The 25,734-nt window shown below is 41.6% G+C and overlaps 4 protein-coding genes across 6 annotated transcripts; 3 read left to right on the top strand and 1 right to left on the bottom strand.

Annotated features, from left to right (window-relative positions):
• Nucleotides 1-53: 53 nt before the first annotated feature.
• On the top strand, nt 54-15,210 carry SCaMC (Short Calcium-binding Mitochondrial Carrier). Of its 3 annotated transcripts, none has more exons than XM_017150919.3 (8): nt 54-182; nt 767-1,413; nt 2,910-3,036; nt 3,095-3,182; nt 3,242-3,353; nt 12,754-12,912; nt 12,976-13,549; nt 13,620-15,210. In XM_017150919.3, exons 2-8 carry the CDS (start codon nt 961-963, stop codon nt 13,853-13,855), a joined length of 1,749 nt encoding a protein of 582 aa, XP_017006408.3. In that variant the 5' UTR covers nt 54-182; nt 767-960; the 3' UTR covers nt 13,856-15,210. The 3 variants fall into 3 exon arrangements, with proteins under 3 accessions (XP_017006408.3, XP_070070567.1, XP_017006410.1); XM_070214466.1 differs by having other exon boundaries at nt 60-178; XM_017150921.3 differs by lacking the exons at nt 54-182; nt 767-1,413; nt 2,910-3,036; nt 3,095-3,182; nt 3,242-3,353 and adding an exon at nt 9,237-9,769.
• Nucleotides 15,211-15,818: 608 nt separating this feature from the next.
• On the top strand, nt 15,819-19,300 carry Smyd4-2 (SET and MYND domain containing, class 4, member 2). Its single transcript, XM_017150986.3, has 5 exons — nt 15,819-16,513; nt 17,151-17,493; nt 17,548-18,084; nt 18,611-18,832; nt 18,894-19,300. Exons 1-5 carry the CDS (start codon nt 15,943-15,945, stop codon nt 19,210-19,212), a joined length of 1,992 nt encoding a protein of 663 aa, XP_017006475.3. The 5' UTR covers nt 15,819-15,942; the 3' UTR covers nt 19,213-19,300.
• Nucleotides 19,301-19,540: 240 nt separating this feature from the next.
• Nucleotides 19,541-25,387, top strand: LOC108063764 (RNA polymerase II-associated protein 1). Its single transcript, XM_017150967.3, has 13 exons — nt 19,541-19,733; nt 19,795-20,102; nt 20,164-20,392; nt 20,453-20,891; nt 20,950-21,435; nt 21,491-21,800; nt 21,858-21,943; nt 22,757-22,994; nt 23,052-23,209; nt 23,264-23,801; nt 24,367-24,505; nt 24,573-24,985; nt 25,045-25,387. Exons 1-13 carry the CDS (start codon nt 19,607-19,609, stop codon nt 25,216-25,218), a joined length of 3,645 nt encoding a protein of 1,214 aa, XP_017006456.3. The 5' UTR covers nt 19,541-19,606; the 3' UTR covers nt 25,219-25,387.
• On the bottom strand, nt 21,797-22,690 carry Obp69a (Odorant-binding protein 69a). Its single transcript, XM_017150968.3, has 5 exons — nt 22,561-22,690; nt 22,429-22,507; nt 22,280-22,371; nt 22,115-22,217; nt 21,797-22,055 (listed from the first exon to the last, which is right to left on the bottom strand). Exons 1-5 carry the CDS (start codon nt 22,630-22,632, stop codon nt 21,955-21,957), a joined length of 447 nt encoding a protein of 148 aa, XP_017006457.2. The 5' UTR covers nt 22,633-22,690; the 3' UTR covers nt 21,797-21,954.
• Nucleotides 25,388-25,734: the final 347 nt, after the last annotated feature.

Here is a 25,734-nt window from a genome sequence, read left to right as displayed (position 1 = left end):
ATATTTTAGGGTATTCGAGGCCCCCAAGAAGTTTATCTAGATAAACCTCCGTGGTCACACTGTCAAAACCCCAAATTTCGATTTCGCTTAAATTAAAGAGTCCTGTATGCTTCTGCCTAAACCCAATAGAGCCACAGAAATAGCATAAAACCAGACTATCCTCTCCACAGCCCGTTCAGTAGGTAATGGCCATAAAAACAGCACCGATGCACAAATAGTTTACCACTTTCTTTTGCATATCCACATTCCAATCGCTTGAGTGTGCCTGTGTGTGTGTGCGTGTGTGCATGAAAATCGAGTGCAGAATAATTTTTGCCAAATTGGCAACAATGCGCTAGCGTTTCGCGAGAAATTTGAGTCACACCCGGCTGGAGAAACGCTGAGAAAAGCGGAGAATTGACAGAAAAGCGGCGAGAAAGTGAGAATTCCCCCGTTTTCAAGCTGCGCTTGCAAGTAGAAAGTTCGAGTGGCTGGGGAAACTCTCCCTTTTCCCTTCTCTCCGCCACCCGTGGAACTTTGGAGACATGTGCGTGCGTGTGCGTGAAGCTGTGGGGTTTTCAAGGTTTTCCGGAAATTCGCTGGCCTTCAAATTAGCAGCGAAAATCAATGGGGTCCAGAAAAATTGGCAAAAAGACATAAATTCGAAAGCAACCCAGGATGACTTCATCGCGGGGAAACTCGATACGCTAGGCTGGTTTATTTATCTTTCGCCCCAGACACATAAACATTAAAAAATAACAAATACAATACTTTATACCATTTTCAGGCCAGTTTTCCACTTAATTCCCCAAGGAGACCAAAATGAGCCGGCCATAGGAGACTCAAGAGCAGCAGCAGTTATCCCCAAACACGTAATCCCCCAGAGAAACCGAGAAAACCCGAGCAAACCCAGAGAAATCCTTCAGCTGCCAGTTAAAAGCAAAAAAAACTCAAGGTAAACTGTAAGCACGAGTGTGGAGAATGGTCAGAAAGCAAGTTGGAATCGAACACAGCGCCTCCTTAGCAGTAAGCACGCAGCAGGATCAAAGGGAGCAGGACTTTAAGCGAGAGGATCAGAAGCCGCAGGATCAGCAGCAGCAGCACATCGACATCGACTTGAGCCCGAACTTCGCCCAGCAGGCGCAGGCCACCTACTCCGCCGCCCGCACCCGCACCCTCGCCAACAGCCATGATCTCGGCCAGACGACGACTCTCGGCCTGCAGCATGCCCATCTCGCTAGCAACCCCTCGCCCTATGACTTCCTCGAGGTCGCCAACTCCGGCCAAATCCTGCCCACCGAGATACCCATCGAGGACGAGGAGCGGCTGGAGAAGATCTTCAACAAGCTGGACCGCGACGGCGACGGCAGGATCGACATCCACGACCTCTCGGCGGCCCTGCACGAGTTCGGATTGTCGAGCGTCTACGCGGAGGTGAGTGGGTGATATGAGGAGGAGATAGGTTGAGGATATAGAAACTATGGGGAGGAATATCCAGTTATCACTTTAAAAATGAACAAGTATTTTGTAATACAGAGTTACGGGTCAGATTTCGATTTTATTTTCGACTTTTCACAAGAATTAGATTTGCTCTTATAGAAGTATTAATTATAATTTGCTAAACATTATTTGGTATATTTATTTTATAAAATTTAAAACTATGTTCTAAGAGTATTTAACTACTCTTCTGCAAGAAAACAAAAAATTATGGGGCTCTCATTGAATTAAGTATACTTTTTTATGAGTCGATACTTCAAGCAATCTTTTTTATAAGACTTTTTGTCGACTTTTCACAAGACTTAGATTTGCTCTTATAGAAGGATTAATATTTGCTATATTCATTTTATTAAATTTAAAACTATGTTTTAAGAGTATTTAATTACTCTTCTGCAAGAAAAAATAATTTTGGCTCCTTATTAAATTAAGTATATTTTTTTATAAGTCGATACTTCAAATAATAACTTTTATAATACTTCTTCAAAATAGACAATATAATTTGCATTAACTTATTGACTGAGAAAATTCACCTACACGTTCCCGGGGCTCGCCATTCTCTCGGGGAACTGCAATGCCTTTGTTATAAGCTAAAGAATATTTAGCAAGCATACAACGGCAGAGATCAATAATATGCGGCATTGAAGAGCAAATGTATCTGAGAATCTTAATTTATACAATGTACATACGGGCATTAGAATGCCCTGATCTGGGTGAAACATTTGGCACGGCTGCTGACCCTGGGCAGCTTAACCCTCAGTTTCAATGTGTCATATCTGTAGTTGCCAAAAAAGGGCTCATTAAATCAAGAGAAATGTGTTTTGCCAAAAAGGAGAAAAAAATCTATTTTTAGACGAGCACATTGCTTTCGCCCGTAGAATTGTTTTGGTTGACTAGCAGACTTTGTTCTTGATATTAATAGCTGCTTTATTTACATTTTAGACAAAACAAACTGATGGTTATCGTTTTTAAAGGTAGAAACACTAAGATAAAAATAATATTATTAACTGATATAAGAGGTTAAGAATTTTTTTATTAACTTTTACGCTCAGTTAGCTATTTTTTCCATCACCCAAATTACTTCTAGTAAAATCCCTAATTAATTTATCCTGCATAAATCATCAGATTGTGAAATTACATGCAACAAGTACATATTTCCACCAGTTCAATTAGCAATTAGAATTGGATTAGCTGGTATACAGAGGGTTAATATGCAGACGACTGAGGAGATTTTTATGGTTTCCGCTGGCGAAGCCCTCGTGATACGTGAAATTGATTTGTATTCGCGATTCAGGTCGATACCACAGTCAGGGGCTCATTATGCTCCCAGCTTGCCAGCGTGTGGCAGTAATTTCGAGTAATATTCCAGGAGTCTATCAGTAATATTCCTCGATAAATTCAAGTCAGTAATATTCCGCAATTAATTTCCATTCCAGAAATTTCTTCAGCAGTCGGACAAGGATCAGAGTGGCAACGTGGGCTTCGCCGAGTTCCTGCACTACGTGCGGGAGCATGAGAAGAACTTGGTCCTGCAGTTCTCGCACCTAGACAAAAACCGTGATGGTGGGTTAATGCTGCCCTCTAATTGGATTCGATTTTATAAACTGAATTGCTATTGCAGGCAAAGTTGACCTGGAGGAGCTGATTTCCGCATTCAAGGATCTGGGCCTGGACATTGACTTGGACGAGGCTAGGAATCTGCTCACCAGGTTGGCATTCCTATCAACTACTCACAAGCATCTCTCTATAACTAAGTTTTGCTTTGCAGAATGGACAAGGACGGCAGCCTGAACATTAGCTTTAACGAGTGGCGAGACTTTATGCTCCTGGCGCCCTCCACGGATATTCACGACTTGATTAAATTCTGGCGGCACTCTACTGTAAGTCCCTTGAATGACTTATCCCAGAACCATAGTATTTAGTGCAAGTTCTTGAGTTAAAACTGCAGAGGGCAGTGGATCTGGAACAGGGTCGCACTGCCCATCTGAGATAGTTTCTGTTCTATCGCGTTTGTTTTTTAAATTAAACATGTACATAACATCTAGTACCGTTGTAGCTGTTTAACGTTCTCGTATTTTAAACTAATTGCCAACTTTTACCCTTCTTATCCTCGCCCATATCCAAAACAAAATCGAAACCGACAAAAACACTCCACACCCTAACGATCTAAACTGTCGAATGTAGTTCCTACACCCACACTACTCCTGACTAACTGAGGAAGATCTGAAGGTACATATCCGTCAAGTTACATATTACGATTACCATTAATATTGTTGTAGTCCCAACCTCACCTAGAAGCAGGGCACTCGAGAACACAATCGTACATTTAAAAACGCCCGGACACCGAACACACCCATCCCACCCACCGAGAAAGGCTTTATCATCAGTCCCATTCGCTAATTAGCCACAAATTATATTGCCTGCATGTGTATTATTTTCGTAGTATTTTACCTTCACCCGAGAGAGCATTTCAATCGGCCAATTCTCGAGGACTGAGCTTTTGATACCCATGAGATCGCACTCTCTTAATCACTCTCTTTAGTCGGGACTGACGTAAATGTTGCGCTTATTTCATCAGACTGTTTAAACTGTCGCTTTATGGGAAGTCCGTTTTGATATCGTTCCGCCCGCTTATCGGGATGATTTTCACATTGTCATAAAGATCCAGCATTTTTAGTTACAGAGCAAAAAATTATTGCATATTCAAGAGATGAGATTCAGGTGAAAACATGTACGTTTGCGTTAAAGATAATAATATTCTAAAGAATCGACATCTGAATTTCTAGCTAACAATTACACTATGCAGCATCAAAAATTAACCTCGATGAATGCTATATTTTTGGATTCGTTACGAATTCCCAAGTTAAACTGCGTTTTTCAAAGAGTTCCCCGACGCAAGGATTCTTAGCAAAAGGACCTCAAAGTTCGAAAAATGCTGAAATTGACCAACTTTGCGGAGCTCTCAGAGGCAAATGGATGCATGGCTTGGTTCGAAGTTAAAGTTTTTTAAAAGATACACCCATTATCTTTTAAACCCCATACATAAAATAATTTTAGCATTTTTTTTAAGGCAGAAATTAATTCCAAAAAACATAGTCAAAAAACTGAAAAACATACAGCTGCGGTCAAAATAGTAGCAGTGTTGCCGCCTTGTGTTTTTAAAAGTTTGATGTTGTAATTTTTTCTTATTTTATAGTCTAATAGTAAAATTATGATCAATACAATATTACCAGGAAAAGATCAATCACAACAACAAACTTTTAAATACACAGGGCGGCAACACTACTACCATTTTGACCGCTGCTGTATACTTTTATGTTTTTTGACTATGTTTTCTAGAAATTGTTTCTGCCTTAAAAAAAATCTAAAAAATTTTTTAAGTATGGGGTTTAAAAGATAAGGGGTGTATCTTTTAAAAAACTTTAACATCGAATCAAACCATGCATCCATTTGCCTCTGAGAGCTCCGCAAAGTTGGCTAATTTCAGCATTTTTCGAACTTTGAGGTCCTTTTGCTAAGAATCCTTGCGTCGGGGAACTTTTTGGAAAACGCAGTTTAACTTGGGAATTCGTAACGAATCCAAAAATATAGCATCCATCGAGGTAAATTTAAAAAGCACTAAAAATGCTGCACAGTGTTATTATTTGCATACTTTACATATCTTCTTTGAAAATATTTATTAGAAATATGTGACTCTGCATTTAATGACAAAGTTTTCTTATGAGTTAAATTTTTTCTTTAAACTAAGATTTGTAAAAATGAAGGGAAAAATGAATTTCTGTACTAATATTTAATAACTCATGAAAACTGAAACAGAAGAGTCTAATAACAAACAAGAGAGAACGCTATAGTCGGGTTGTTGTCCCGACTATCTAATACCCGTCACTCAGCTAAAGGGAGTGCGAACGCTGTGTCGGGTTGGTGTCCCGACTAATAATTGTAACTCAGCTAAAGGGAGTGCGAGGGAGATAGATATATAATTTTTGATTGCGTATAACTTTTTAATGAATGGTCCGATTTGAAAAATCTCTTCTACATTTCGATAGGTATAAATATATACAACAAAATTGCATTTATACTTCTCGGAAATCTTTAAAGATGTGGGCGCAGGACCCATTTTAAAATCGTTAGTGGGCGATTGTGGGCGTTAGAGGGGGCGTGGCGCTCGGCTAAAATAAACTTGCGCTGCGTAGGAAGCCAAAGAATATGTGTGGGAAATCTCAACCTTCTAGCTTTTGTAGTTCCTGAGATCTCAGCGTTCATACAGACAGACAGACGGACAGACAGACGAACAGACGGACAGACGGACAGACGGACAGACGGACATGGCTAGATCGACTCGGCTAGTGACCCTGATCAAGAATATATATACTTTATGGGGTCGGAAACGCTTCCTTCTAGCTGTTACATACTTTTGCACGAATCTAGTATACCCTTTTACTCTACGAGTAACGGGTATAAAAAGACTTTTCTAAATAAAATTAAAATTATTTTAAGGTACAACAACCCAAAAACAAAAGTACTGAGTCACTGCTATTATTGCTTTATTTGTACTCTAGAGTAATTAGAAATATATTTTGATAATATTTTAATATTGATAGCTATGACACGCGTTTTTGTTGTTAATATCACCGCATTATCTAATTTCTTTCTGTGTGCGGAGGCAGGTGACGATGTCATCGCGCTTTGTTGTCTGCGTAATCATTTTGTTTACTTTTATCATCTTTTGCTCACTGTCACTGTTAATTTCCACAATTTATATCAACCCCATGTAACTGGGAAATCACACCGAATGAACGCCCCTGTATTATTGCCATTTAGAGGAATCCCAAAGGCGTTGATCGTCTGGAACAACTTTTTCAAAATTTAGATTATCAACCGAGGTTTTTGTTTTATTTTATTTTTTGCTTCTCTTGGCGACTGTGCAGACTTGAAATCTTAAGGTCAACCGGCTCCAGGGGATTGTTGTCAAGCAGACTTGGAATGGCGAGTTCTCGGCAGCCGGTTCATTGGCTCTGACGTACTACCTACCAGCTAGTCGGGTCCCGTTTTGCTTCTATTTTTAGGAACCTTGCAAGGACACAGGTCCGGAATAGCAATCGTCTTGCATTAGCCTGATGAACAGGAAAAGTGAACGGCTAGCCACGTTGAAGCCTGCGCACTAACTGGGCTTTAATTAAGTTGCGGCCATAATTAAGTTGCCCGCTATATGATGATTGATTCGCCCAGAGATTGGACGCATTTTTGCCCCGATAAGACCTATATATGTGCACTAGTATTTGCTATGTAGTTAGTATGTTGCGAAAAATATTTACGCGAATTGCGCCCTGTAATCACTCTTGGCCAAAGTCCGCAGTCTAGAAGTTGTAATTGTCGCGCACTTGCGAATCTTTTCGAGAACTCCGGAGGCAGCTGCAACTAGTGATTGATTCCTGCTTGGAACCTCTCGAAGTGAGCTAACAAATTAAATATTGTATAAGTTTAAAAGGCATAATATAGACACGCAGTTGGTTCTTAGACAACTCTATTCACTTAGTACGTGAATGATACTAGCATGACTGTGGCGATCATATAATTCAAGTGTTTCTGGGAATTGTTGTTAATTATTCGAGACACTGGCAATTTAATGCCGATGGGGGCTCGTTAAGTAGGCAATTGAGTAGCACCCGGTGCAGTTAACCACATCTATTTATTCGGCATCGTAAATTAATTCCAGCTTGTTAAGGTATCACTTACTACTGATACATCACCAGGAACCGGTCCTAAAAATGGGTGTGTTTGCGGCTTTCCCCCGAACTTTTTACTCTTATCTCGGGCGATAGTCTAGAATCTTGTGGTCAGAGCTCAGTTTTCAATGACTAGCTTGTTATTCCACTGTATTTTTTTCGGTTTGATAAGAGCTAGCCATTTTTATTTTGCGTTTTTATATATTGAATTTGAAATGTGTTTTCTGTTGACGACACGCGAAAGATTCGCCCCGGACCTTTTGGACTGGGCCTGGCCTAATCGGGAACCCTGTTTACAAATATGACGTATGCATAGTAATGAAGTGGAAAAAGTTTCCACCGTCTGTAAACATTTAAGATCACCTCTGGAGAGAGCGTCATCCTAATAATAAAGTCACACGCCCGTCATGTGGCTATCAACTTGGTGGCAGACCCTCGAGATGGTGCTAAATCGGTGCGATCCGGTTTGGCATGCGAAAAGTCGCTTTTGTGATAAAGATTCGAAACGTGTAAACAATAACAGGCAAATAAATGCCAAAAGTGTCTGGCCCATTGACGAAAGGTATCGTTTATTAGCTACTTTTCATACCCCATTTTTTGATAAATGTGGAAGAGTGTATTCACTTTATTCGAAGCTACTTTTCATGATGTTTATTTCTTATAACATTGTTATTCAACAGAAACATTATATTATATTTTTTATACCCTTGCAGAGGGTATTATAATTTTGGTCAGAAGTTTGTAACGCAGTGAAGGAGACGTTTCCGACCCCATAAAGTATATATATTCTTGATCAGGATCAATAGGGGAGTCGATATAGCCATGTCCGTCTGTCCGTCTGTCCGTCTGTTTCAATACCGTTTGCGAGCTCAGTTTCACAGTCGTCCTAAAACATGTGTACGCAGATCAAGTTTGAAAGCCGACCCGATCGGACGTCTATATCCTATAGCTCCCATAGGAACAATCGGATATAGCTTTCACAAAAATGAAGATATTTCGCTCAGTGTTAGAGCTATTGGCATGAATCTTTCCAAATCGTATTTTTTTGTGCGTACCTTGATCAGGTTAAAAGCGCGTGCCGATCGGACGTCTATATCTTATAGCTCCCATAGGAACAATAGGGTGAAATCGGTCAAAATTTGACGTTTTTCAGGATATTTCGCGCAAAATATTAGCTATTCCCATGAAACTTTCCAAATCGTATTTTTTTGTGCGTACCTTCATTAGGGTAAACGCGCGTGCCGATCGGGCGTCTATATCCTATAGCTCCCATAGGAACAATAGGGTGAAAAATTTTAAAATTTTATTTTTTCAATTATAAAATATTTTGTTGTTTATTAATTCATGTTGCTAGTCTAGTCAAGTTTTAATTCGTAAAATCTGCAAGGGTATTAAAACTTCCGTCCTCGTTAAACAATATTTTTGATAGGAATTTTTATTTATTTAAAAAGGCTACTGCTGATAAATATTGTTTCTGAGAATTAAAAATGTTTATTAATTAGATTAAATGGTATTTTATATAAATGTAGGTGATTAAAGAAAATTATATTTAAAATCCATTATTTGAAGTTTATTAAAAGCATTTCAAATGAGTTAGAAAAGGAATTTTCAATATACATTTTTTAAAATTAAGTACTCATTCCCGGATCTTTTAGATAGGGTACATATAGCTTCGACACATCATTCCCAGACGATCCATTCTTTTACTCGTTTGTTTTGGCTGTCACAAAAAGTGGGAAATAACGCAGAGGGGTATGGGAAATGCGTGTCAGAAAGGCCCAAGCAATGATAGCTAATTGGGAAGAAGCCGATTCTGGGCGGTGGGAGTTTGTTTTCCCTTTGGCAGGGGTTGTTCAGAGGCCGCACGCGCGCTGTCCCATCAAATTGGAGGGAAAAAGAGAGGTAGTCGCGAAAAGCACAGAGCCACGACGAGTGTACTTTGCTCTCGGGAAGCTACAAACGAACATATATCGCGAAGCTTCGGCCGCGATCGCCGACGCTCTCAGGTCCGCCGATTGCTCAGATTCGGTTTTAGTCTTCAGTCAGCTGGCTCCCGCGTTGGTTGTGCGCGCGTCAAACCCTCAAGCCCCCCAAAAAATATATAAAAGGCCCTGCACTGGAGCGTGGTTATATAATTGAGCTCGAGCGCTGTTCTCTTTCGCGACAAGTGTAAACACAATTGCAATCAAGCGAATCGGGCAAAGTCTGGCCGCTCTAAAAGGCCACAGCATCAACGAGATATTATATCTATCTAGAGGAATAATATAGAAAAAACCAAAAGCCAAAGAGAGCTGCACACAAATATTTTGTAACGGCTGCGAGTGAAAGTTTGCAATTGTTTTTTCGAACAGTGAAAGCCACATTCCGGCGCTAAAATAGGCGGAAACGGAAGACGGAGTTTGAGATCGGATTCGAAATCGGAAGTGAAACAGTGCAAACTCGACAAAATGCTGCGGAATAGCACCTATCAGTACAATCTGCCCGTCGATTACCACAATATTCAGCAAATGGCAGTCGCAGGCGATATGATGGAGGATTTCGTGGTCATATTTCGCGATATGATGGGACGGGTAGGTTGATGACAGGCCCCTCTTTATGAGCCTGCTGTTCGTTCAGGCTGTAGTTCTAAGAATCGATACTTTATATGGCCAACTGCAGCGGAAGCTGACTCATTCCAGCCAGCTATTTGCTGGGTTGGGTATATCTTATCGTCTGCGGTTTTTCCTGGAAGTTCAACGGGGATCTCCATGAGGCAGTCTCTGTTTGAAGTGAAGTCTCTTATAAGGCAGAGAAAAATATTTATAGACTTATAGATCTTTAAAATATTAAATCTTTAAAAATAAATATTTTAAAAATATTTATAAAATATTATATTAAATTGTATTGAATTTTAAAAACATTTGAAGGAGAAATGTAATAGGTTTTCATAGGTTTCACTTATACTATCCCTTACATGTGATCCATTTTATTGATATTTTCTCGCCGTGCATCTAAAAATACCCTTCAAAATGGCAGCGATTTAATTTCCATTCCGCTGTTCAACTTCGCAGCTGTTGCAATTGTTCGCTGCACTTGTGCTTACACAATATTTCATTTGGTGCTTCGTCGCGGTTTTGGTATTCGCTTTTCAAGTTGCCCCATGGGCGCAAAAGTCGCCTAGCAACAGACGATCCATCGATCGGCGGGCTAAAACGAGCTCCGTCGGGTGACGTGCTGATATGGAACCGGTCCGTCCTTCCCCCCGCTCACCGAAGTCTCCCTGCGGCGAGTCTTCAACTTTAACGATCGCCGAAGACGACATACTTTGCTCACAAACACACACATGGTTCTCCTAAGATTTGCGCTTCGCGTGGCGGCTCTCCCTCTATTTCTCTCTCTTTTCTACTTATGCCTTATGTTTTTTGTTTTACAACTTGTTGCCAGGCGCCTGCAAACGTCACGGTTTTTTTGCTCTTGGCCAACAGGGCGTATGTGTGTTAACGTGCCTCAACATAAAATGAGTGTAACAAGTATACGCATAGTGGGCGCCTGAGTCAGCGCCATGCGATGTTGATGATGATGACCCCCTCCCTTGGCCCCTGCTTATCCACATTTCGGTCAAGCCCCCACAATTGGCGTGACGTCAACAGTTTTCTCTCTTTATAAACGTGTTGATATTTACATTACACTGGTGTTTACTTTGAAACCCGCTGACGTCGACGGGGGATTTAAAACGCGTCAAGATCGCCGCAACAAATTCTGCGGGTATGAGTCAAGTTCATCGGTCGGTCGATGATCTACTCTACTCTGCCTATATGCCTTGAAAAACCCCAGATATCTGACTCCGATAGCCTTGCTATCTTGTTGCCTTGAATTTGTATTAGTCCATGGAGTTTGTAAGTGGCTATTTGTAATCAAAGATCATTCATTCATTTATGGTCTGTGAAAAACCCAGTTAATCGTCTATTAACCTGTATCCTTCACAACCAAGTCTACGCTCCTTTCACGGCCATTTCCACGTTTGTGCGCCAAATTCACGGCTACCTTATAAATAGATCATTGTGTATAAAAAAAGCTCTTTTTCGCAGTCATGTGACTCGCTGTTTATATATATAAAATATATATAACAATTCGGAAATGATAAATTCCATTGAGAATGACGTTGCACTCAGAGGCCAATTTACATTCCGTAAAATTGCCATCGCTCTTTTTTTCCATCGAATTAATATTCCATTTTGTTAATTGACAAACTGATTCCCACAATCCGCTGAATGGGCCCCATGTGATTGCTAGTCGCTAATTATGAGGGCAAACTCAAGTCGTTTCAGTTGTTAAGTACACTTAACCCATTCAGTGAACTTAACCCTCCTTTGCCGTCGCTATCAAAGGTTAAATTCACATTCTGCGAAGAAGAATTTGTTCGGAAATTGTCACCGTGTGAATGTGACAAGCACGCAAAATGATTTGGCACATCAAAAGCGGATGTGTTTACCGGGATATACTGGATATATCTTGTTCGGCTAAATAGATAAACAAATCACTTTAGTGCTGTTATTATGCGCCTGCCTATTGTCCAAATTGGCTTCAATGACATTTGGCCCTGGGGGAAATGGGTGTAATAACCTTTTTTGAGTTCGCCCTGAACTTGTGGGCACTTTTCTTTATAACTCTGCCAGCGGGAATCAATCGGATTCAGTTCGGTTTTTGCTTGCCCGAAAGCTTTAGACATCACAAGACTTGATAATTGTTATCAATTTCAGACAGCTTTCCGACTATCAGCGGCATTAATTCGATTTAAAGCCAAAAGCTGTGCAATTCATAGAGACAAATAATATTTCGCCTTATTCAGGCCCACTTGGCGTTAGTTTTTTAAAAGAGATCTGCCAAATTGCACAACCAATTGGCGACAGTCAAAGGCGAGCCAATTATAATTATTTTCGGGGGGGGGCACGTCTGAAGAAGACAGAAATCGAGAAAATAAAGTACATAGATGCGGCACGAACCCGATATATAGTTGCATCTGTGTTTGTAGGCACGAGTAGCACAACTAATGTGAATGATATAACTTTTGTTTACGGCTCTTGCATCGTTCTTTTTTTCGCCCGCTTCCGCAATTCTCACACAGGCGATGGGGATTTTAGTGGCGCGTGTGGATTGCATAGTTCACTCTTTTGCATTTTGCATTCTGCATTAGCTACCTGCAATATTATTTAATATTATTACACCGTTGAGCCACCACCTGGATATTTTTAAAAGCGAGAACAGTCAGTGCTGCATTGATTAGATCATGGCGCTAGAGGTTCTCAAGGAACTTGTTCAATTTGAGGATGAAATCCAGGAATGTCGACGTTCCGAGGAAATTCTGGTAGTATTATCAAAAAGATTTTATCAGCTGGGATGGAATTCCATCTAGTCTAGTTTTATTAATTAGTAAATTATGGATTGCCTCTTTTATATTCCCATTTATATCTTTCTTCTAATAACCTATCATTCCATTTAGTATAGATATTTAGATTTATAACCACAAACCCAGAATATACAAAAGTTCTAACCAACTACCTTTTGATCCTTGCAGTACCTCGACATTGGCGAGGATATGAATGTACCTGATGACTTCACACAGAAAGAGATGCAGACGGGCCTCTGGTGGCGACACTTGGTGGCGGGTGGCATAGCTGGAGCGGTTTCCCGGACATGCACAGCGCCTCTGGACAGGATTAAGGTGTACTTGCAGGTGCGTCTTGGCGAACAACTAACTTTTTCCCTCAAATATTAACAAACGAATTCTCCCGCCTAGGTACAAACGCAAAGAATGGGAATCTCAGAGTGCATGCACATCATGCTGAACGAGGGCGGATCGCGGAGCATGTGGCGAGGCAATGGCATCAATGTGCTCAAGATTGCCCCCGAAACAGCCTTCAAGTTTGCCGCCTACGAACAGATGAAGCGACTGATCCGCGGCGACGATGCCAGCCGGCAGATGAGCATTGTGGAGCGTTTCTACGCGGGCGCAGCGGCCGGCGGAATTTCACAGACCATCATCTACCCCATGGAAGTATTAAAGACGCGCCTGGCGCTCAGGAAAACGGGCCAGTACGCGGGCATTGCCGATGCGGCGGTGAAGATCTACAAGCACGAGGGAGTGCGCAGCTTCTACCGCGGCTATGTGCCGAATATCCTGGGCATCCTGCCCTATGCCGGCATCGATTTGGCGGTATACGAGACACTCAAGAGACGATACATAGCCAATCACGACAACAACGAGCAGCCCAGCTTCCTGGTGCTCCTCGCCTGCGGCAGTACGTCGAGTACACTCGGACAGCTCTGCTCCTACCCGCTGGCCCTGGTGCGCACTCGGCTACAGGCACAAGGTGAGAAATGCTGCTATTATTTAATTGTTATCGAAATGCTATAATTATTTTCCCCAATTTTCTCTTGCAGCCGCCGAAACAATTGCCAATCAAAAGCGGAAAACGCAAATACCCCTCAAGAGCAGCGACGCGCACAGCGGCGAGGAGACGATGACGGGCCTCTTCCGCAAGATCGTGCGGCAGGAGGGTCTGACGGGGCTGTACCGCGGCATCACGCCCAACTTCCTCAAGGTCCTGCCGGCGGTGTCCATCAGCTACGTGGTCTACGAGTACACGAGTCGCGCCCTGGGCATCAAGATGTCGTGAGATGTCTGTCCCAATCTCGCTCCGATCAGGTTAACTCGGCAACGGCCCCGCTCTGCAGGGCGGATCGGGCTGCGGCCGGGGATGCGCTGTGCTCCATTTTGTATAGTAGTAGCGATAGGTTAGGTCGGCGCCACTCGCCACTCGCTCTCTGCTTTCCTTAAGTGTAAAACAGCAGGCCTCTTCCATGTTCTGGGTTATCCTTTCTAAGTTTCTATAGTTGAATTAGTTTGGTTATTTTCTTAAAATACAAAATAAGTGATACTATGGCTAATTTATTTATAAATGCGAATGAGAAAATGTTACATTTTGGCGCGTGGCAGACGTGAGCTAATCCCACACATTTCTTAGGCTATCCTGCGACCTATATGTAGGTTTAGGCCACTCTATCTCTTAAGTGCTAATTTATTTACAATTGTACGTAGGCTACTTCGGGGCAATCATCCTCGGTAAACTGCTATAAAAAAAAAAACAAACACATACCAAAAACGGAACCGGCTTCGAAAAGTTTCACGGGTTTTAAGTTTGTTGTCCCATTTGACTGCTTTCGAAAGCGAAATAGCGTAAATCAGAGTGAGCGAGGCAGGCTGAATGATGATGATGATGTGAGGGAATCAGAAAGCTAATCGACGGATATTCGGCAGCGTTTTAAGCTTAAACACAAAAGACATTAAAACTACGATGTACTCGTTTTTGCTTAGATTAATGGATTACACAAAATAATGAGAAACACTTAACGTTTACAATGTGATGATAATAGTTTATAATATACACATATACATATACCTACTATAATACCGACTTGTAAGCTTCGGAGCTGTGTCGCAGTCTTGAACAAGTTCGGCGGCGAGGCTGAAATTTTGTAGCATTTTATTTGTTAAGTTTAGTAACACTTTCTCTTAGATCGTATTGCAATTGAAGCCAACGAGATTAATTGTGACTAAAGCTAACAAACAAAAAACAAACACAACAACCCCACAACCCACACACCATGTAATTTATTTTATATATCATGTGAATCTGAACCCGAACGCAAAACCGACCAATCTTAAGTTCAATCCTATTTTATATACATTGTAACGGTTCTGAATTTAAAAGTATATGTATAATTTGTACCCTACTCTTAATTAGCCAATTGAATTTTGTACGTCTTTAGTGAAAATAATGACTCTAAATATGATTTTTCATTATCCCAAAATATGCTCTACCATAGCACCGCATTTTAATGAAGTCTTTCGAAGTATAAAACATTTCAATCATTTGACCTATTTAAATAATCTTGATCATTGAAACCATGCAATCATTATTCGAGCAAATAAATACAAGAATTAAAATAAAATTAAACACCAAAACTGTTTATAATTTATTAGTCTTATGTTTCTTATTCCACAGGACTTTCTGATACATCTAGTCGGACATAATTTTAAGTTTATCCATGACTCTTTGGCGACCCAAAATAACAGAACAATGTTTATAAATACTCTTTTACTTTATTTAACGCTCTCTCCAAGCTGATAAACAAATGGTTGACAAAGTCTATCTAGTCCATGAGAAAAACTAAATATTAATGAATATTTAAACTCAACTTGAACATTTTCCAGGCGAATGAAAATATACTTAACATATTTAACTACGAATATATAACTACGAATACTCTGATATACATATTGTTATATTTTTGTACGTTTAGCTAATTTTTAAATAAATTATTTAATGTGATTTATAAGCCCGATTCCAGTTACAAATAAAATGAATATTATAACTGATCGCTTGCATTTTAAGTGGAATAAAGTTAATTGAAAAATCAAAGAAAAATGTAAATATTTATGGTTAATTCTGAAATAAATAAAAACTCGAAAACATATCGAAAGTGAACACCGATGACGACCGGTACTAGTTCAGAACTCAGTGCCGAGTATTTATAATGCTGCGAACTGAACGATCGGTGCTATTTTTGGAGGGCGAACGTCCGCCAGCTGTTTTCAATACTCAACGGCAGTGCGGTGATCAGAAAAACGCGGACGATACGATTTTCCCAACCGTTGCACCGAAAATCTGAATCAGATTTTACATAATTTTGGAGCCATAAAATGGAGTTCGACGCCTCATATCACCACATCTGCTCCACGCAGACGGTTCAGTCGGAGAAGAGGGGATTCTTCAACGAGTTCTGTGTGGATGTGCGGGATGCATGTGGCGACAAGTGGCTGCGGAACTACTTTGGCAAGCTGAAGTCCAATGCGGCCAGGGTTCTCTCGATCTTCAGCGATCGCGAGGTGTGCGATCCCGTGCTGGGAGTCCTCGAGCATGTCCAGCCGGTCTTCAAGCAGAAGGATGCCCTCTTCTCCGCCCAACGGCGAGCGCAGGCGGATAAGTTCTATCTGATGAGTGGCAGTGGCGAGAGCGAGGAGAGTCGAGAGGTGCTGCAGCAGGCCCTCATGGCTGCCAATCTGGCCGTGATGCGGGCTCCCGACCGCAACGCAGATCCCTCCATCGACGATGGCCTCACCCTGGCACTGGCCTACCGGTCGCGGGCCTCCATCCTCATCCGACTGGGCGAGGGGGAGGCGGCCCTGAATGACCTCAAGTTGGCCATCAACTTTGGCCTGGAGCTGAAGACCAGCGTGGATTACTACTGCAAGATGGCCAAGGCTTATGCAGGTAGGAGAAACGTTAGGATTAATTGAATATATATTGTTCTTGGCTTAAAGATTTATAAAAAATTGCCATTTCTTTTTAATACCTACCACTTTAGATAATATATGAAATAAAAATTAAACCAATGATATTTATTAAACTTTTTCAGAGATCTTATATAAAAGATATAGTATCCTTCATAGAAAACCTCTAAAAAAGTTAAATAAATATTAATGTTTTAAGAATGTGTTATGAAGATAATATATGAAATAAAAATTAAACCAATGATATTTATTAAACTTTTTCAGAGATCTTATATAAATGATATTGTAACCTATATAGAAAACCTCTAAAAGAGTTAAATACATTTTAATGTTTTTCAAAATTAATCTTTTAATAATGTGTTTTGGAGGTATCGTATAGATTGTGTTAGTTGCCGTTTTCATGTAAAAAGTTTTTACTAAAAACGTTTTAAAAATAAAAATGAAGACGTTTTAAAAATGCAAAGTAAAATACAATTATTTGAAGCGTTATACTTTTTAAATTGCTTCACCCCTTATTTTGCACCTAAAACATTTGATAAATTTCTTTGTATAATTTTATTATTATTTTATAGTTAGTTTCCGTATCCCTTTTCTTATAAAAACTTGTTATCTTCTAGTTATGGGCGAACCTGCCCGTGCCGAGATCTCCCTAAAGATAGCCGAAAAGATGACTGGCTCCGATCCCACCCACATCGCATTGTGTCGCAAGGAAATAGCCGCCGTAAAACCGATTCCCAAGGAAGCCTCCTCGGAGGTGGTGCCACAACTGGCTCATGGCGAGAATCCCGAACTGAGCGGTGCCTCCAAGGTGGTGCGGCTGGTGGAGACCAAGGACAAGGGTCGTTTTGTTGTGGCCAACGATGGGCTCCGAACAGGCGATGTCCTCCTCTGCGAGGACCCAGTTGCCGCCTGTCTGGATCCCATTTATTTCGGCACACATTGTCATAATTGTTTCAAGAGGTGAGGGTTTTTAAGATTTAAAGAATATCTATTCAAAAAATCCCTAAATTGCAGGCTGCACACTCCGGTTTCCTGTCTCCACTGCTCGGGAATCGCCTTCTGCTCCGCCCAGTGCATGGGTGAGGCCTGCTCCAGCTACCATCGCTTTGAGTGCGAGTACATGGACCTGCTGATCGGTTCCGGAATGTCCATCCTGTGCTTCATCGCACTGCGCGTCTTCACGCAGGCGGCCAACTTGGAGCAGGGTCTGGCCACCGCCAATCTGCTCTTCGAACACATGTGCTCCCACGAGGACGTGCGCCAGCCGGAGGACTACCTGCAACGATCCCTGATGGCCGCCTTCCTGATGCGCATCCTCCAGAAGTCCCTCTACTTCGGTCGCCGCAAGACGGAGGGCGTGAATCCCACGGCCGTGGAACTTCAGGTGGCCACCGCTCTGCTGGGTCTGCTGCAGGTGCTCCAGTACAATGCCCACCAGATCTACCAAACGCAAGTGACCGAGGAGCATCGATTCGACGGCAGTAAGACGGTCTATATTGGCGCTGGTCTGTATGGCACCGGTTCCTACTTCAATCACGAGTGCTGGCCCAGGTGGGTTTTAATTTTGGATAAGGAACATTTCAAGTGCTATTTTATGTTCTTTTAAAAGTATTTGTCTTTGTATAAAAAAAATCAAAAGTTTTTTAGCCTGTTAAAAACTTAAAAAAAGTTTTTAAAACGTAAAAATTATTATTTTTAAGATATGGTTAAATAATTGGTTTTTGGGAGTGTATTTTTAACGAAGCCATTTATTTTTTCCATTTTTTCCAACTTTTTCAATTTTGACGAAGTGTAGCTTCTAAACTAATAAATTGATTTCAATGATGTGCAGAAAAAAGTTAAAGGGCAAATCGGTTTATCACAAATCGAGTTAGAAATAAAACCAGTGTCAAAAGCGTTTTTACACTTTAAAAAAATTGGTATCATACAAAAAATTGCAAGTGCCCTTTTCTTAACCAGAAAGATGTATCTTACCGAAAAACAATGGTTTCCTTAAGTGCGTATTTCATCGATTTTTTTTTGTAAACTGGTGTAATCAAAGTTTTTAATAATTTCTTGCATTTTATTATACTTTTAGCACTGCTGGTTACTTTGTCGGCAAGAAACTGGTCCTTACGGCCACCAAGCCACATCGTCCCAACGAAGTGGTGGCGGTCAACTACGGACCCATTTTCATCAAGAATAACCTCAAGGAGCGGCAGAGATCCCTGCGGGGACGCTACTCCTTCAACTGCAATTGCATGGCCTGCCAGGAGAACTGGCCCCTGCTCCAGAAACTGGACAAGCAAGTGCGTTTCTGGTAGGTATTGAATCCCTAATAGATTGGGATATTTTATTAGAAATATTTTACATACTTAAAGGTGCACTTCGGCAAACTGCGTTAATCTGCTCAAGTTCCCCAAGGACTTGGCGAAGGATGTACGTTGTCCTCGTTGCCGCAAGAACATCTCGCTCAAGGAGAGTGTCGCCAAATTGATCAAGATCGAGGAACTTTATCGGGAGGCCGCTCGCGCCATGGAGGCCCAGAAGACCGGAGAGGCCATCGAACTTTTTAGGGAGGGCCTCGAGATGTTCTTCCACGTGGCTGCTCTGCCCCACAAGGATACTATAGTGGCCCAGCAATCGCTGACAAAATGTTTGTCCGACACTGGCACCACCTTTAAAAAGGAGGGAAAATAAACAAACAAACTAGTCACTGGCTTATGCATGTATTATTAAATCGTTTTTTCTACTTGAATACACAATAAAATTGAGTTTACTGATCTAATTAAATGGGTGGAGGAACAAACTGTTATAAAATAAACAAATCATGAAAGTAGTGACTTGTTTTTTACATTTTAACAAGCCTTAAAGCCTCAAACGTTTCTTCATTTTAATTGTTAAATTCAAATTTAACCGTAAGCTTTCAAATTCAAAATGTTCTAAATTTTAAAGTACTAAAAACAACAGAGTCTGTTATCGCGGCTCCGTTAAGGTGGCTGTTAGCCAGCATTCATGGTATATTTCAACGGCTAATAAACGGTCACACTGTCCATTTGTTTTGAAATATTTTTTAATTGTTTTTCCGGTCGAAATGTTTAAAAAACTGAAGCCAGGCGAAAGTGAGGAGGATGTCCTGCGAATGGCGGCTGAGTTCAATGCGGAGAAGGCCAAGGATCCAAATTTCCAGCCTGCAGCGGCCTTTGTGCGAATGGATAAAGGTAGGTTAAAAATGCATTTTATACAAAATGTGTATTAACTATTGTTTAATACATTTTATAGCTCCAAAGAAATCGATGTTTGCCAAAAAACGCGAGCAGGCTAAATTGGGACGTGTTACCACTGCGGTAGGAGAAAAACAGGAACAGATTTTACCGGCTGCCAAAGAAATCCCAGAGATTCCAACAAGTGTCTCAAAAGAAAGTGAGCCACCACATGTCAACCAAATTTTGCTCGATGAAATCCAGGAAAACATTCTGGGCGATGTGAAGGGCAGTAGAATGAATCCCAGTTCCCTGGGAAATGTGCTGGGTGAACTGGTAGAAAGATCTGGTAGAACCAGAAGACCTGCCCTCCAGAGTAACGAAAAGGTTAATTTATTTAATCTCAAACACTTAGCAATATTTTGTTTAATGATCCCCCTTATTTCAGGCCAACAGCAGCAAGCCACTTAGCATTTTCGCCAAACAAATGTTGAAAGAGAGTTCGTTCAATCCCGAAATCTTAAAAAACCAGTCTGATTCACCTAGAAATGAAAGGAGTTCCATAATAAAGGATGCCAAACTTGGCAAGGAACTGCATCAAGAAAACCTAAATGTCCTCCACCAAATGAGCGAACACGACATTTTGGCAGAGAAAGAAAGGTTGCTGGCTTCTTTGGGTAAATAAATACCTATTTATCTTTCTACATTTCTTTAAACAAATGGATATTGCTTTACAGATCTCTCGTTGATTGCTTTGCTGTCCAAGAAGCGTCAAACCAGTCACAATTCTATGGAAAAGAAGACATCTCCCAAGATAATTGAGGCACCACCGCAGCCAACGACGTCCTTAAAATCCCAAGATTCACAAATTTCTTCCTTACCCGATTCAAATCCAGCTCTTGAGCTCTTGCAGCAGAGCGATAAGGGAAATTGGGTCAATTTCAACCTCGTGGAGGATCATAAATTAGCCTGGATGCGAGATATCCCCGCCAAGATAAGCGAACTTAAGCCAGGAGAGCAGTTCAATGCACGCTTCGACTGGAAAGGAGTGCTATTGCCCCACTCGCTCAAAGAACAGGATTCTTCCACTCAACTGGATGAGCGAGAACTTTATTTGCATGGCGAAGAGGCAGATCGTCCTGGTTATGCACTGCAAGAGCTTTTTCGATTGGCCAGGTGCGATTGAAATTATCTACACAAAAGTGGTTACTAATTTTAGACTGCTATTTTCCAGATCCACTGTCTTACAGCAAAGACTCTCTGCCTTTGGCGCCATTGCGGGTATCTTCAGCATCTATAACCAGGGATTCTATGATCAAGTCTTGTCCCTACCAATATCAAAAATATTCTTTCTACTGCGCTTCGGACTCGACGACAATGCGCCCGCTCAGCTGGAGGTTGTGAGCCGAGCTCTGGCCAACCTATTCTACAATGAAACGGACGAAGTCCTCCTTGATCATATCCAAGATAATGCCTACTGTCATTGGCAGCCAACCCTGCAGGTTTTGGGGAATGGCAGTGATGACAAAGAGGGAGATACAGATACCAATTCCATAGCTTTTCTACAACGCTACATGAAGCTGCTGACCACCAGCCAATCTGTGCGCGCGGAAGTTGATGAAGATGAGACGCAGAGTCGAATGTCCATGGACGACTTTCAATTGGCTGAAACAGATCTCATGGACTGCCTGCTTAGAACAAATATATTGCAAAGGATTCGGTAAGCAAAATTCATTTTTTATAATTTTATCCAGCTAACAACCTTATTTTTATAGGTTTATCTTGGACTCCGTGAAACCAGATAATAGCACAGTGGAGTCCTGCCTAAAATTACTTATAAGGATCGCTCGCACAACCATAAAAGTCGCTCGGCAGTTGGCGAATGAAAGTCACCTAATGGAAAAACTCTTCATCTACTTTTTACCCTCTTCTAATGGAAACCAGCAGTTTTATGGTCAGCCGCAAATTCTTTTTCTAAAACTAATTCGTGTGTTGATTTGCCAACATCTGGATATTGCCAAGAGTCTTTCTAAAGGGGTCCTAATTGTGCGACTTCAGCAATACTTGTTCCTTCAAGACAATAAGGTTTGTTTCCGTATTTATTTGTGGAAGTATTTAAATTCATGGTTAACTCTTCGACAGGTCCAGATGGTGCGCGTTCAGATCGAGGCACTGCGCATTCTGCGCTGCCTACTGCTTCTGGGAATCGTGGATCGGGATATATTCAGGTGGGTGTGCGCTACCCAAGGAGCACTATTATCTCGTCAAATATAAATTTACCGTTTACATCGATGTAGCACTTGACGGTTTCGTAAGCGGTTTCACAGCCATCTTTTCCCTCTGACAAGAGTTTTAGATAACTATGAATTATTTGAGATATTATCAAACAGTTTACGTACTCTTTGTGCCACAAGCACCAACTAATCCAATAATTGTTTGGTGTATTTCCTCTGGTAAAACTTCCAAGAGTGATTCCAAATGCATAACGTTCTGTGAGTCAATCTAGGGTCAAGTAATTAATGTATAAGCTATTTAACCCATGTTTTAAAGCAGAGGATACATACCAATCCGAACATGTCAAACATGCAGTGCAGAAAGCATTTAATTTCTGGATCTCTGGGTAACACCTTGTCCCTTATAGACTGGTCCATGATTTCTTTTGTAATAGAATGATGTACTTAGTCTTATTCAGGTTCTTAAAAACTTCACTTACCTACAGAAGCTCCTGTCTGATTTAAGCATCGCATTCGCAGTTTCTTCACTTGTTTTATAATCATTGGCGGAATATCCAGCTATTTCAAAAAACATTAAGTACGCTTTTAAAGCTGCTCTAGCAAATACGTACTCCTTGATTTGCAGGAAATAAATCATTTATTATGACTAGAGCCAGCAGAAGTCCAAAATGCCAGGACGCCATAATACAAGTGACTTTCAATCCGCCTTCGCAATGACTTAAATACAACTGAGCTTCGTTTAAACTGGAGCCCATTTTTATAGCCAACCGACTGCGGATAATAACTATGGTTGTCTATCATTTACAGGCAGTTCCTGCCCGCACTGCGACAGCTGCTGGACTGGCATGGCAATCACTGTGTTTTCGATGGCGTGGGCGGATCGGGGCTGGTGCGACAACACGCAGCCGCCCTGTTGGTCGCACTGGTGGCCAGTGGCGAGAGCGGAGCATGCGACATCGAGGGACAGAAGCTGCTCGTGGAGCCGCTCAACAACTGCTGCTGCGCCTGGCTGCATTCCGCTTCCCGCGTTGAGAAGATTAAAGATGTAGGTTCGAGTAAAATGTTATGAGAATCCTCAACCAAACTCTATTTGTATTCCCAGTTCAGTCAGATGACGCTGTTGAGTGCCGTCCTATATGCCGTTTGCTGGTTCTCCCAAAATAGCTTCTTGGGAACCACAAGTTTCCAGACCTTCCTGCGCAGCATCCTACCGAAATTTGTGCAGTCCAGCGGCTTTATAGCCACCGTACATGACCTAGCGTAAGTTGAGCTTGCAAGTTATCTATTAAATCACACCTAACGCCTGTCTCCCAGCAAGAGCTCCGTCATGCTGAGACGCCCTATTGATCGCCGCCATGTGCACGCAGCGTTGCCTAATGTGGGCGCAGTGCTGATGCACGACTACGGGCCGCAGCTGATTGTCAGTGAGACGTATCCGGTGCCTCTGTTGAGTAACCTCTGGGCCCTGCTCGCCGTTTCGCTGGAGAGCGGCGAGAAGCCATTGTTCGCGGCGCTTATGCAACCGGCGGTGCTTGAACCCCTCGCCGAGTATCTTCGCCAGCTGGGCTCCCAACTCAATCGTGTCCTGGCCACCAACTTCTTTGCCCGCAGCGAGCTGAGGTTCATCCATCAGCTGCTCGCGACGGACGGAATGGAGACCTATCTGGAGCGCCAGCAGCTGCTGCAGTTGGTCTACAACTACCTCTGCTGCCTGTCCACCGCACATGCCACGCAGATCAAGAGCACCTTCGAGCGGTTTATCTTCAATGCGGAGTTTGTGAAATTGGACGAGGCAAGCCTAAAACTGCTGCAACAATCCTGCCTGGAAATGGTCTATCCACACATAATTGCTGTAAGTATTGATTTGCATTTTAACAAGGGAAAACTTAGTTTCACTTTCAGTGGAAATTATTTATTTATTTATTATACATATTATATTATATATTGATATACATATTATTTCATTAATTTAATAGAGCTTAAAATCCTCTAGCTAATTTATAGAGTGTTAACTTTAACTACATTAAAAGCAAAAATGTGGCAGCTATATTTTTGTTTGTATTTATAAAGTCTCAACTTTAACTACATTAACAATCCTGTCTAAAAATGGTTTACCCACACATAATAGCTGTAAGTATTTAGTTAAGTTTTAACAAGGATAAACATAATTTCACTTTCACTACAAATTATTTATTACTATTTATCATAATGTGATTTCTGGATATTATATATTATTTGATATACATATTACTTAATTAATTTAATGAATTTACCAGAGCTTTAAAAAAACCCAAGTTAATTAATAGAGTTTGGACTTTAACTAATTTAAAATGTGGCAGCTATATTTTTGTTCAATTTTTTAAGATTATGTTTAAGGATTTATGGATATATTTATTGCTTTTTTACCTTTCCTCCAGGACAACTCTGAGCCGTCGCTATCCCTGAGCTACACCCAAGCGCCCATCCTGCCCGCCGACTGGCCCTTCTTCCAGCTGCGCCTTATCCTCAACAATTACTTGCAAAATGTGCAGCAGCGCCCTGCGGCCATATACTCGGGTGAGATCGCACACTTTGTACTTTGCTTTTCTTGGGGATAAACCGTATGTGTATTTTGCGTGAAAAGAAAACCAGGTGGTCCGCATGACATTGACTTTCGTACGGCAGCTGGAACGAGAGGGCCTGCAGATTGTTAGCCCGCTGGAGAAGCTCATGTATCTGATGATTGCTTTCATGGGCCCCGACTCCCAGTTCCTGGCACCGGATTTGCATGAGCTGCTGCACGATTGCCTGATGGATTTCTACAAGCAGAATGGCACCCATGACTTTGACTTTGATGCGGAGTTGGCCGATAAGGGTCGCTTCGAGCCGCTTTACTATCTGTTCGTCGAACACTTCGAGGCGGCCAGCTATGGCGATGAGCTGTTCAGTTCCCTGGTGCTGTTGCCATTGGCCCAAAAATATGATAACAAGTGGCGAAGGCGTCTTTGGTCCGAGCATGTGCAGGCAGTTCGGTTCATAAACTGCGATGAAAATTTGGTAAGTACTTATAAAAGTATATAACTTAAAATTGTTATAAACTAGTTATCTATCTTCAGTTGATGGGCGGCCTATCTGCCTATTTGGAACCCGTGGAGGAGGAGCCTTCGCTGGTAAAGCTGTACGGCGATGCATTGCAGCAAAAGATGGTGCGTCCTGGGAGCATTGCCTATCGGATAGCTCAGCACCACTTTAACAACTCGACGTCGCTGCAAAAAGCCAAACTGTTTTGATTATCTAAAGACTAATTTTCGATAGTAGCTCTTCAGGGGCTGTGGTGAAACTGCGATAAAGCCTTTTAATTTTGGAATCCAAAGTCTTTTTAATGTGACAATATTCTATTTTTAAAGCTGACATTTTAGAGTGCTACCTTGCAACAGGGGAGTATAGGAATTGATTTCTGCTGCGTAAATAATTCATAATATTTTGAGTTGCCTTTTAAAGATATCTCTTTTATATTTGGTTTACTTTCAAAATAGTTAGAGTTGGTTGAATAGGTAAATACTGGGAACTCCCACAGATCTGATAGGCAGCTCGTTTGTCATTATTGCACTGCACTTTGGCGAGAGTGGCCCCGAATAGACGAGGCGAATAATTAGTTTTGCGGGTGTATCTCGTTTAGAGGATTCCTTGGTTGTGTAACAGTGCGTTTGGGCTAATTGCGTTGGGCAACAGTAAACTGCCTTTGGCAGGCTGTCGACTGCAGAGCATTTCGCTATCGACCTCAATTAATTAACATCATTTGACTT

Source organism: Drosophila takahashii, chromosome 3L (genome assembly GCF_030179915.1).
Source record: "Drosophila takahashii strain IR98-3 E-12201 chromosome 3L, DtakHiC1v2, whole genome shotgun sequence".
Classification (NCBI taxonomy): domain Eukaryota; kingdom Metazoa; phylum Arthropoda; class Insecta; order Diptera; family Drosophilidae; genus Drosophila; species Drosophila takahashii.
This window is presented reverse-complemented; position numbering and strand designations above follow the sequence as displayed.